General features: G+C 40.2%; 1 protein-coding gene across 3 annotated transcripts in view; it reads left to right on the top strand.

Moving 5' to 3' along the window:
* tprb (translocated promoter region b, nuclear basket protein) overlaps nucleotides 1–12,806 on the top strand; it is a 137,720-nt gene that overhangs the window by 62,947 nt on the left and 61,967 nt on the right. For all 3 annotated transcript variants that reach the window (XM_048538935.2, XM_048538934.2, XM_048538933.2), the window contains exons 31-33: nucleotides 4,363–4,573; nucleotides 6,422–6,568; nucleotides 11,003–11,201. In XM_048538935.2, coding sequence (XP_048394892.2) covers nucleotides 4,363–4,573; nucleotides 6,422–6,568; nucleotides 11,003–11,201 — 557 coding nt within the window. The remainder of the gene's footprint in view (nucleotides 1–4,362; nucleotides 4,574–6,421; nucleotides 6,569–11,002; nucleotides 11,202–12,806) is intronic.

Raw genomic sequence — 12,806 nt, 5'->3', positions numbered from 1 at the left:
AGATTGTGGTATTGGAAGTAACATGTTGACGTGGATAGAGAACCGTTTGCAGACTGGAAGCAGAGAGTCGGAATTAACAGGTCCTTTTCAGAATGGCACGCAATGACAAGTGGGGTGTGTAAGAGTTCAGTGCTGGGAGCCCAGCTGTTCACAACGTACATTAATGATTGGATGTTGCAATTGTATGCCATACGTCCAAATTGCAGATGACGCTAAGCTGGATGGCAGTATGTGTTGTGTGGAAGATAAGAGGCTGCAGGATGATTTAGACAGACTGGCTGAATGGCCAAATACTTGGCCAGTGCTGTATAATGTAGATAAATGTGGTCACAGAAACAAGAAGCCAGATTATCTGAATGGTGCAAACTTAGGAAAAGGAGAGATGCAGTGAGACCTGGGTGTCATGTTAGAAGGCATGCAGGTGCAGCAGGTGATGAGGAAAACTAATGGCATAGTGTGCAGATTTGCATATCGGAGTAAGGTTGTCTTCGTTGCACTAATACAGGCCCTTGGCGAGGCAACACCTTGAGTATTGTAGGCAGTTGGGCTTCCTAGTCTGAGGAAGGATATTCTTGCCATTGCGGGAACGTTCACCATACTAACCCCAGAATGGCGGCATCGGCATATGAGGAAAGATTGGATCAACTGGGCTTACACTCCCTGGAATTTAGAAGAATGAGGCAGGATCTCAAAAACATGTAAAGTCCTGACTGGACTAGATAGGCATAATGTGGAAAAGATGTTCTCTATTTTGGGGAAGCCCACAACTAGGGGTAACTAAGAATGAGGGTTAGGCTGTTCAGGACTGAGAAGAGGGAGAATTTCTTCACTCGGTTGTGAACCTGTGGGATTTTCTCCTGCAGGAAAATGTTGGGGCCAGTTCATTTAGGTATATTCAAGAGGGAGCTGGACATGGCCCTTGGCGCTAGGGCAGAAAGTGAGAAAGGGATACAGAGATTGTATGATCAGCCATGATCATATTGAGTGGTGGTGCAGACTCGAAGGGCCAAATGGCCTCCTCCTCCTGCACCTATTTTCAAAGTTTCTATGAAAGTATCACATACAAGAAAGTAAAGAAAAACAGACAATTCGTTGTTCAGTAGTTCAAGCAATATGTGTGGCAGAGCAGAAGTGAGGTAGTCAACGTTTCCTGTCTTGACTTTTTTCTTGTACAACAACAAACTGTTTATAAATAGGAGAAAATTCAGAAATCTGACATACAAAGGGACTTGAGAGTCCTCATTCAGGATCCTCAAGGTAAATTTGCAGGTGGAGTTGGTAGTTAAAAAGGCAAATAGAATGTTAGCATTTAGTTCAAGAGGACTAGAATATAAAAGCAGGGATGTACTTTTGTGGCTTCGTAAGGCTCTGGTCAGACCACATTTAGAGTATTGTGAGCAATTCTCGGACCCATGTCTCTGAACAATGTACTGGCCCTGGACGAGGTCCAGAGAAGGTTCATGAGAATGATCTCAGGAATGAAAGACTTAACATTCAAGGAGGAAACTTCGAGGACTCTAGGTCTATACTTGATGGAATTGAGAACGATGAGGGGTGATCTAATTGAAACTTAATGAATACTGAATGGCCTCTAACAGAGTAGATGTTGGGAAAATCTTTCCACTAGCAGGAAAGACCAGGATCTGAGGGAATGGCCTTCTAGTACAGAGAAGACCCTTTAAAACAGGGATGAGGAGAAACATCTTCAGAGAATAGTGAATCTCTGAATTCATTGAAACAAAAGGCTATGGAGGCCAGGTCATTGAGTGTATTTAAGACAGGTAAGTTCTTGATTGTCAGGGGGACCAGGGGTTAAGGGAAGAAAGCAGGAGAGTGGGCTTGCGAAACTTATCAACCATGCTTGAATGGCAGAGCAGACTCTGGCCAAATGGCCTAATTTCTGCTCCAGTGTCTTATGTTCTTACAAGTCTTGCTCCTGTCAGCTGCACCAGTGGGCTGGCTTGATGGGCATTTGTATTTGCTAAATTAGAAGCAATTTTATCTATAGCTCAGATGTGAGTAGTTTCAGTCTGTAACTGAACAACTGACAATACGTAGAATTATTATGCATGCACAAGTTTTATATTTCAGTTGGTGATGACTTACTTGCATTTCTTTACTTTGTTCACCTCAAAACAAAGTTCTCTGTTTTAGGACTCAATTACTCCTGTGGTAGTTAGTTTGGTTGGGTTTCTTGCATTTAATGCTGAACCAATCTCTTAACTGTTATCGGGAATATTGGTACAGAATTTAACATTTATTGTGTATGTGAATATGCCGCAACAGTGTCTGTACTCACTTTTTTGTATGACTCCTGAAAATATTCTTGCACATAACTATGTTGCTTTCATCCTCTGTTCACTTGGGAAAATTTTGGGTTTTTTTCTTTGATTTGTTTTTTCCCTTATTTTGATCTTAGTTATCCTCCTCCTCCTGATATAGCTGTCCAATTTCCAGACAAGGAAATTGAGATCTTATAAGTAATCCCTACAAGTTTGTCTTGATGTTCCCTTTCAGCCCTTAAACCTAGAACGAAATGAATGATAAAAACAATCCTTGCATTTATTGAGTGCTTCAAAATACTTGAGTAATATGGTAAAGATTAAAACTGATTCATTTAAGATTTTGTTTGGTTTCTGCTCAGGAGATTCACCAGTATGTTACCTGTGCTGGGTAGAGTAAGGTTGTTTTCTTCAGAGTACAGAAGGCTGAGGTGTGACCTGATTGAAATGTACAAAATTGAGGGGTATAGATTGGAAGAAATATTTCCTTGTAAGGCAATTAATAACCAGGGGCCGCAGTCTTAAATTAAGGGGCAAGGGATTTAGAGAGCATTCACAGAATTTTTTTTCTCTCTGAAAGGGTGCTAGGTATTCAGAACTTGCTGCCTGAATGCATGATAGAGATGAGGCCATTCCAATATTAACATGTTTAGATGGTTACTTGAAATGCTGTAGCAACCAAAGCAATAAGCCAAGTATTGGAAAATAGGACTGAAATAATGATTGTCATGGACACAGTGGGCTGGAGGGTCTCTGTCCTGTAAAACTCCAGACTCAACCACTTGAAAATAGGAAACAGAAGAAAGATAATTTTTGAAGGCAAATTTCATATTGGCTTGCAATGCTTATGGAATTAAACACCACCTTCTGATGCAAATGCTTTTTTGAAACTTGCAACATAAATTGCAAAATCAAACTTTATTATCTTTTTGCCTGAACAGCCCTTTTTTAAAAAAAGGAAATACCACCTGGAGAAATTGAGTATCTGTGCAATTCATGGTCATGAATTGGGAATCATTATCTTGACCTTACTAACAGCTTCTTTATCTCAGCTTTTATCAAGTTCAACATGTTTAGTTCTCAATTTATACAAGTCAGATTCATCACCAAAATGATGATATATGGGACACCATGCAAAAATATGAATTAAATTTTTAACTGTATCCCACATTTTAATCATCTGAAAGGAAATTTTATACACCAAATGAATTGGTATTCTTTTAGAAAAAGGAAATAAAGAAGTCATTCACTTTCCAGCTGATCACTGTCATGTGCTGGAACCCTGACTGACTGTTAACAATGGTTTTGCTAATCAAATTATCTTTCCAGTCCTTAGTGACAAACCCATATCTTTTAGGGTTATTGATTGCACTGATCATATTGTTTTACTGTCAAATATCTTTGTTTCAACTGCTTCCTAATGAATTATCATCATTCTTAATTGCATGGAAGTTTCTTTTGTGTTGCAGTGTTGTCCATCTCTTCAACTAGAGTGCAGTTGTGTCATGAATGAATATTGCTTTGGATATTGCATCAGTAACATCTGTTAATAGATTCTGTTTGTAAAAATCATTCACACCAGTGTTCATGTCAGGTTCATTTTACCACATCTCTCCTGCAGTAGAAGAATAAATCCCTCAAATAAAATGAAGAACTACAATGCTGAAAATTTGGAACAAACAAATTAATTATTGGAGGAACTCAGCAGGTCTGGTAGCATCTGCGCAGAACAAGCACAGTTAATGTATTGAGGGTCACTGGATTCAAATGTTAACTCAGTTTCAAACCCTATGAACGTTGGACCACAGAAATTGCACCTTTGACTCATAATTATGCAATTTGTAAATTGTGATAACATACCTCTTAATTATTGTTTAGGATTCCCTGTTGAACTTAATTTATTTATGCAGATGCTTTATAAAAAGCTAAGAATTAACAAATGCACTTGCCCTCATGCTTACTTGAATCGTATTTAAGCGAAATTTTTAGCTGCCAGTGTTGTAATGCAGCTAAGTCTGAAAGGCCATTTTAATGCAGGGTTGCAAATTTTAACTTTTTTTTAATGCTGCCTTTATTACAGACTGAATGCATCATCCTCTGTGTCACAGCGGGATGTACAGACTTTGAAGACTGAACTCAGTAGAATGACTGTTGAACGGGATAAATTGAAACAAGAGATGTTGGCAAGGGTGTCAGATATTCAGGAAAAGAATAAAACGATCACTCAGGTTAAAAAAATTGGCCGTAGATACAAGACTCAATATGAGGAGTTGAAGGCTCAATATGATAAGGTAATGTGTACTGAATGCAGGTATTGGAAATTCCAAAATTACGTAAAACGTTAGAGATGTTTTGATCAAAACCAGTCTAAAAGATTATTGGTTTGAATGTTTCCATCCTTTCTGTGGTGTGTGAGTGTGTGTGTCTCTCTCTCTCTCTCTCTCTGTCTCTTGCGCACACGCGCTCCTACTTGATGAATGCAAGTATTCTTCCAAACTAACGATCATAGAAATTTGGAATTTATAATATCGTGTGTTGATGGCACAGGTCCTATGATAGCTTTGATAATGACCTTTAAGGACACGAAAGCGTCAGAAAAATGTTACACGTGAAACAAGCATGTGGGTAAAATACCTAGCTTTACAGCTGCCAAAACCTGTATTTCACTCTCCTGGATTAATTATTGGACAATTCAGAGCTTTAACTCCAGCAAAGCCATCAAGTGCTAACATAATCTCAAATTATTCCATTGTTCTTGCCTGATTGATACTGAATCTGAGATTGTGCAGTTCCTAGTTCAATGCTTCACTGAGTTTCGAATCCCTTTGTTTTTCTCTATCCATCACCAGGTAACTTTTTTTTGTTAAATGGTGCTGCATTATTTACTTTTTTTTTAAGTAAGACGTCAGTGCCCAAATCACTTTCGCCTCGAGGCTTGTTTTAACTCGTGCTATCTTTTAGACCTTTCTTAAGCAATATTCAATGTGGCAGGTGGAGTACAAAATTGATAAATGTGAAGTCATCCATTTTGGTAGGAATAATAGTAATAAATTGCAGCATGCTGCCTTGCAGAGGGACCTGGGTGTCCTTGTGCACGAATTGCAGAAGGCTCGTTTGCAGGAAATGAAGAAGGCAAATAGAATTTTGTCCTTCATTGTTAGAGGGGTTGAGATTAAAAGCAGTGAGGTTCTGTTACAGCTGTATAGGCTGCTGGTGAGGTCACACTTTGAGTATTGCGTACAGTTTTGGACTCCTTATTTAAGAAAGAACGTACTGGCACTGGAGGGGGTGCAGAGGAAATTCACTAGGTTAATTCTGGAATTGAGGGGCTTCTAGCAGAGACTGCATGGATTGGGATTATATTGGAATTTAGAAGAATGGGGAGGGATCTTATAAGAACATAGAAAGTTATAAAGGGAATAGTTAAGATAGAAACAGGAAGGATGTTTCCACTGCTGGGTGAAACGAGAACAAGAGGGCATAGCCTCAAAATTAGGTGGAGCAGATTTAGGACTAAATTGAGGATGAACTACTTCACATCCAAAGGGTTGTGAATATGTGGAATTCCCTGTCCAGTGAAGTAGTTGAAGCTTCGTCATTGCATGTTTTTAAAACTAAGATGGATAATTTTATTGAACAGTAAAAGAATTAAAGGTAGTGGTGAGAGAGTGGGGAAATGAAGCTGAGGCCATGACAAGATCAGCCGTCAGCAGCGGGTTTGAAGGGCCAGTTGGCCTGCTCCTGGTCCTTATGTTCTTAAATTCTTACGGACTTGATTTGTACCAAAATTCATGCTGCACTCATCCCCTGATCGAGGCTACTTGTTGCCTTTTTTGTCTTGAATGGCCTTGTTAGGTACTACTTTGCTCAAAGTACAGAATTATAACATTTTATGTTAATCTGTTTCTGGAATTTCCAACTTTGCATGTCAACTGATATATCCATTCAGTACCAGATTGTTTGTTTGTTTGTTTGTTTGTTTTGATCTCTCTGATCCTGCATCAAACTTTAATGTTTACCCTTTCTAACTTTGCTACTGTTCAGCCGTTCTGAAGCCATTAGCCAGGTTGTTTACAGTAAAAGCATAATTGCTCATTACTATTTTACATGGATCATAATTCAAACTTTTCCTTTTGCAGATGGTTGCTGAGACATCCTCTCAACTTACAGCAGACCAACAAGCAGAGCAGTCCTCTTCTCAAGCCACTCAGGAATTGCAAGAAACACTGGCCCAGTCTGAATCTAGAGCAAAGGCACTTGAGTCTCAGGCTGAAGCCTTGCAGAAGGTGAGGTCAATAGAAATGAAATCTTCCAAACTAATAGAAGCTATACTAAATATAAAATGTTCCCTTTAACAATTCTGTCTCTCTTCCTTCGTGTAATTTAAAACCTGTTTCAGTAGCAAATAATACACAACTTTACCGAACTTTTAATGCAACTTGCTAAAGTTTGATTAGTCCTCTGTGGACCCTGGATCCTGTTAACTAGAATGCCTTTTGGTAATCCAGGCCTGTTTCTGTTCTGTCACAAATAATGTACAAGTGCTGGAGCACCTAGTCTGCAAGCATTAACAGCCAACACAGAGCCCAAAATTAAGTTGAAAATGCAGGTCAGATATAAATTGCGCAGTATTTTCTGCAGCCACTTTGATTACGATGTAAATTGGAAAGGACTTTGTTCCCTTTAAGCAATTATGTCAAAACAACACATGTCACCAATGTATTTTCATTGCTTCAACGGTCCAATTTGGTTTGAGTATTTTGGTGTAAAGTATGTACTGTTTAGCAACAGTCTTTGCCCTATGAATGCCGTACAGACCAGAATCTCAGTCCCCCATTCTTGATGATAAGGGAGCCCAAACATGAGTGCAGAAACTCGTACTGAAGACTTCACATCCATCTTCAGTCAGAGCTGCCTGGTGGTTGATTCACCTTGATCATCTTCTGAGATTCCTGCAACCACATGTTGATCTTCAGCCAATTTTGTTGACTCTACATGGAAAAAAAAGTTGAAGGCACTGGATTGGATTTCATTTGATTTATAGTCATTTGTACCTAAGTACAGTGAAAAGTTTTGATTATGAACAGTACAGGCAGTTCATAGTAAGTAAGAACATACAGAGCATAGGTTGGAATGAAAACTTGGACAGAGGCACACAAGCTATATCGCACGGGATATACATTAGGCAAGATCAACGTTAGCAAGATCAGCATTATTTGAATTTAGCAAGTCCATTCATCTGCCTAATAAAGGCAGTGAAGAAACTGTTCTTGAATCTGCTTGTGCATATGTTCAGGCTTCTGTATATTGTGCCTGACGGAAGAGGTTGTAGGAGAGCATTACCAGTATGCGATGGGTCTTTTATGTTGGCAGCCTTTCCGTGACAATGAACAGTGTAAGTGAAGTCCCTGGATGGAAGATTGGCTTCTGTGATGCTCTGGATTGTGCATACAACCTTGCATGGTTTCTTACAGTCCTCGGCAGAGCAGTTGCCATATCAGGTCGTTATGCACCCAGACAGTGTGCTTTCAGTGGTGCATCTCTAACAGTTGGTGAGGGTCCTTGTAGACATGCCAAATTTCCTGAGCGGCCTGAGGAAGAAGAGATGCTGTGCCTTCTTGACCATCTATGTGGGAAGTCTAGGAGAGGTTATTGGTTATCGTCTCTCCTAGGAACTTGACGCTCCCAATCTTCTCAACATCAGTTCCATTTGATGTAGATGGGAGTGTGTTCTCCTCCTTTCTAAAGTCAGTGATCAGTTCTTCAGTTTTGACAATATTGAGAGAGAGGCTATGATCGTTGCACCATGTCGCCAAGCCCTCTATCTCCTTTCTGTATTATGCCTCGTTTGTTATCTGTCCTGCCACGGTGTTGTCAGCAAACTTGTGGATGGCGTTGATTTGGAATTTGGCAATACGGTCATGAGTGTGTAGGGAGTACAGTAGGGAACTGAGGACTCATCGTTGGAGGGCTCCAGTGTTGTTAGCGTAGAGGATGTGCATACTTCACTGTCGTCTGCGGGTCAGAAACTCGAGGATCCAGTTGCAGAGGGCGGAGCTGAGACACAGGTCTGAGTTTTGAGATCAGTCTGGAGGGGATAATGGTGTTGAAGGCAGAGCTGTAGTCGATAAGCAGGAGTCTGATGTAGATGTCCTTGTTCAGATATTTCCAGGCATGTGTCCCTTGCCTTGCCCTGTACATTCATTGTAGCCCTACCTATCTCGTTGATAGGCAAATTATAAGGGATTGAGACAGGATGGGAGACCAGAGTTGATGTGGGTCATGACTAGCCCCTGGAAGCGCTTCCATGATTATGGCAGTCAGAACCATTGGGCGGTAGTCCTTAAGACTTGTTGCTAGTCTCTGGTACTAGGATGATGGTGGTCTTGAAGCAATTGGGGATTATGGTTTGTAGGAAGAAGAGGTTGAAGATGTTGGTGCATACCTCCACCAGCTGGTCTGCTTTGCTAGATACAGAAAAGGACGTGGACACAGCAACATCCTAGCTGTTGTGCTGTAGATGTGAGTTCCAAAAGTGTCTACAACACAGCTATCCACCCAAGAGGCTTTTCCCACCAAAGACAATCCACCCCCATTAGTCCATTATTATTTGCAAAGTGTGGGAATGTGGTATGGCAGCATTATCAATAACAGTTACTCACCGCTAATGTGGTCAATGCTCAGCTTTGGTTCTGCCAGGGCTGCCCTTGACCCTGACTTCACTCCAGCTCTGGCCCCTGATCACCATTGGCTCCTGTCCTGGACCACCTCCCCTGCCGATGATAGATTGATTGATTGATCGTGACAGAAACTTGAGTTACGCTTGAAGTCAGAGAATGGCGGTGGGGGGGGGAGAGAATGAAAGCTTCCACTGGTTTGAATTATACTGAGCATAAAGGATGATGATTGTGGTTTTTGGAGGCCAATCATTTTCAATCTTTCAGAGTTCTTCAGGGTAGTATCCAAGGCCAAAGCATTTTCAGGTGCTTCATTATGATCTTCCCTTTCATTATAAGGGCAGAAAGGAATATTTACTGACTGTTCAGTGTTAAATTGCATTTGCAACACTTCAATAGTGCACATAGGATAACTTCATGTAAAACCTGGTCATTTAGGTTTGAATTCAGATTTCAAATCAGCCCATTTGGTGAGCAAGTTAGAGAAGAGGTATTTTCTGTTGGGTAGCTTAGCATCTAGGATGAAGCTACTGAATTCATTAACACCCCATCTACCACATTGATCTCTCACATTGACTTTTAGTCGCATATATCATGTTGATTGTTTTATGTCCCTATTTGCTAAGGCTGTATTAACTACAGCTCTCAAACCTGTGATCTCTCCTGGAAGCAGGACTACAGCAAGGGCATTGGATTGCCATCACCTCCAATTTCCTCTTCTATTCACTTATCCTGATTTAAGATTACGTTGTTATTTTCCATTTTTAACGTGTCCAAGTCCTGGAGCTCCCTTCCTGATAGCACCGAATGGACTGAGTACTTCAAGGCTCACCAACATCTCAAATACAGTTGAGGATGTGCATTAAACACGTACATTGTCAACAGTGCCCATCCCAGATTCATAAGGTTACACTGTTTGTACTCCTGTTGAACAGGATAAATTCCAGAAAAAGAAAAATACATTTCAGAATAGACAACACAGAGAATTTTAAATGAAGGTACTCTTGCATAAATGCAAGAAAACAGTCTGCAGAAAAATAACAAACTTTGGATCCATTTAAAACACCAATATTGAGACACAATATTTTATAAATCCTTGGACTGTAGTTGGGATATGTGATAGTTCTTGGTTCTGTTATTATTGATAGGGTTGGTAGAGGTGCCCAATTAAGTAAATTGAGCATGTTCTAATTGTTAAACTGATACTGAAGAAGTGCTATTTAGAATTCTAAAGGAACCAGCACTTTTGTTCAGAGCAATACAACCTGCCCTTGAAAGGAGTTAAATCCAAAGCTAATCCACAAAAGTGATGCACCACTCACTGAAATTTAGTTGACACTCTCGAACAGGGATTATTAACATCTTTTCCCAATTAAATTAGCATTCTTCAATTGGGTAATTCAGCATTTGATTTGATCGCTACAGAACTTTTCAGAGCAAGTGCCTTTCAACCTTGGATTCCTGAAGTTTTACATGACTTAATGGTTTCATTGCCCTGTGTCCAAGTCTGTACATATTTTCCAGTCAGCTTATTCAAAGATTTATTACGCATATCTCTGAGACAAGGTGAGACTTGAACCCAGACCTCCTGGCTCAGAGGTACGGATCTACCACTGCATCACTAGAGGTCCTTGTCATAGTTGTTTTGTCAAACCAGTTGCAGATATAACTTTAATCTGCTTACTCCACGTATCTAGAGCAGTTGGGGCTTGAACCTTGGTCTCCTGACTCCAGGGCCACTACCAAATGAATCCCAAAATATTTTTAACTGACTAGTCCAGACACATCATTAAGTATCTGGATTAGAGGCATGGACATGACCACTGGTCCCTGAGTCCTCTGAAGTCCCTTTTGATTAATTGACAACAGTGATTCACACGATTCATCACTGACTGCATTACCATTTGACATGAGACCTAATAAATATATAAAATAAGTACAGATTTTTGATGTGTCTGCATTTTAACCATTCAACCCCGAATATCTGAAGGTGTTCTGTCATTAAGTAAGAATTGTGCTTAGAGTAATTGTTTTTATTGTTAGTCTGTTACTGAAAAGGAATCTGAAGCGAAAAAATTGCAAGATGAAGTTTCCCAGTTGCACAGTGAACTTGCCCGCTTGAGGCAGGAACTGCAGGATAAAGCAAACCTTGAAGAACAGCTTCGACAACAGATTCTGGAAAAGGAAGAGAAGACGAAGAAAGCAATATTGGTAGCCAAACAGAAGATAACACAGTTGGCTGGTCAGCTATTTTTATTTTCACAAATCCATCTCATTAATGGCAAAGTATTCAGGAGAAACTGGAATTTAAACTTATACCCATGATTTTTTTGTTTGCTCTTCCGTTCTATGTTTTGCCCATTGCAGGAAATCTCCTCACTGAGACCATAAAATGTAGGTTTTGATGTAGCCCATTGAGTCTGTCTGCCATTCAGTCAGATCATGGCTGACATGTTTCGCAATTCTACTATCCTGCCTTTTCCCATTCCCTTGATTCCCTTACTGATTTTAAAAAGTATGTCTGTTTTAGTCTTAATGATCCAACCTCAACCGTATAGAATTCCACAGATTGACCCTCTGAAACGGTGTGGGTGGGGTGATGACCTCTGTTCCTAAACTTTGCCACAAAGAGAAAATAAAACTGTCTGCATCTACCTTGCCAAGCCCCCCAAGAATTTAATGTTTCAATAGTAATATTTCAGTAATGTTCTCTCTCACTTCTGTAAACTCCAGTGAGTATGAGCCCAGCCTCTCCTCATCAGAAAACCCTTCTATACCAAGAATTCACGAAGTGAGTCATCTCAGGTTTGCCTGCAATGCAGTTTTGGCATTGGATAAAGCAGCATAAATTGCTTGCAATATTCCAGATGTGATCTGACTACTGTCTTTATTCAAGAATTCTATAAATTGACTCTCATCCAAGAAGAAATGGGCAGCCCCTTATTTTGAAATGATGCTGTCTCGTCCTAGACTGCCTTCCTCAAAGGGAGGCAACCCTCCTGCATTTACCGTGCCAAGTTCCCTAAGAATCTCATTGCCTCATTATTATAAAATCCAAGTATAAGCCCAACACAGTCAACCTGTCCCCATGAAACCGTCTGTCCAGACCTAGGGTCAACCTCATGAATCTTTACTAGACTGCTTCTAATACCAGTATATCTTCCCTTTGATAAGGGGTCCAAAACTGTTGAGTATCCCAGGTGTGCGCTGACTAGTGTTACAAATAGTTTTAGCTGTACCTCACTATTTGATATCTCTCTTTCTCTTTGAAATAAAGGGCAACTTTCCATCTGCCTTCCCCAGTACCCTCTGAACTTGACCACTAGCTCTCTGTGACTAATGCACAAGGCTTCCAAAATCCCTGTGCTGTAATTTTCTGCAGTCTTTATTTAAATATTATCCAGCCCTTTTCTTCCTGCCAAAGTGCACAATGTCATATTTTCCCACATTATATTCCACCTGCAGTGTTTTTGGCCACCTAACTTCTGCAGACTTGACCTATTTTTGTCATCTGCAAATTTAGCTACAAGACATTCACTTTACTTGCCCAAGTCAATAATATGTTGCAAATAACTGTACCCCTAGCACTGGTCCCTGTGGCACTCTGCTGGTTACAGGTTGCCATCCTAGAAAAGCTGCATTCCTATTTCTTTAATAGTTAGCCAATCCTCTCTCCATACTAATATAGTTAACCCAACACCAAAGGCTCTGAAGTAGTCTTGTATGCAGCATTTTACTGAATGCCTTTTGATAATGCAAATTTTTTTACATTTAGTGCTCTCTTTTATATCTCCTGCTTGTCACTTATTTGCAGAATTCTAATAGATTTGTCACCATGATTTTCCCT

This window comes from Stegostoma tigrinum, chromosome 8 (assembly GCF_030684315.1).
Source record: "Stegostoma tigrinum isolate sSteTig4 chromosome 8, sSteTig4.hap1, whole genome shotgun sequence".
NCBI lineage: Eukaryota > Metazoa > Chordata > Chondrichthyes > Orectolobiformes > Stegostomatidae > Stegostoma > Stegostoma tigrinum.
This window is presented reverse-complemented; position numbering and strand designations above follow the sequence as displayed.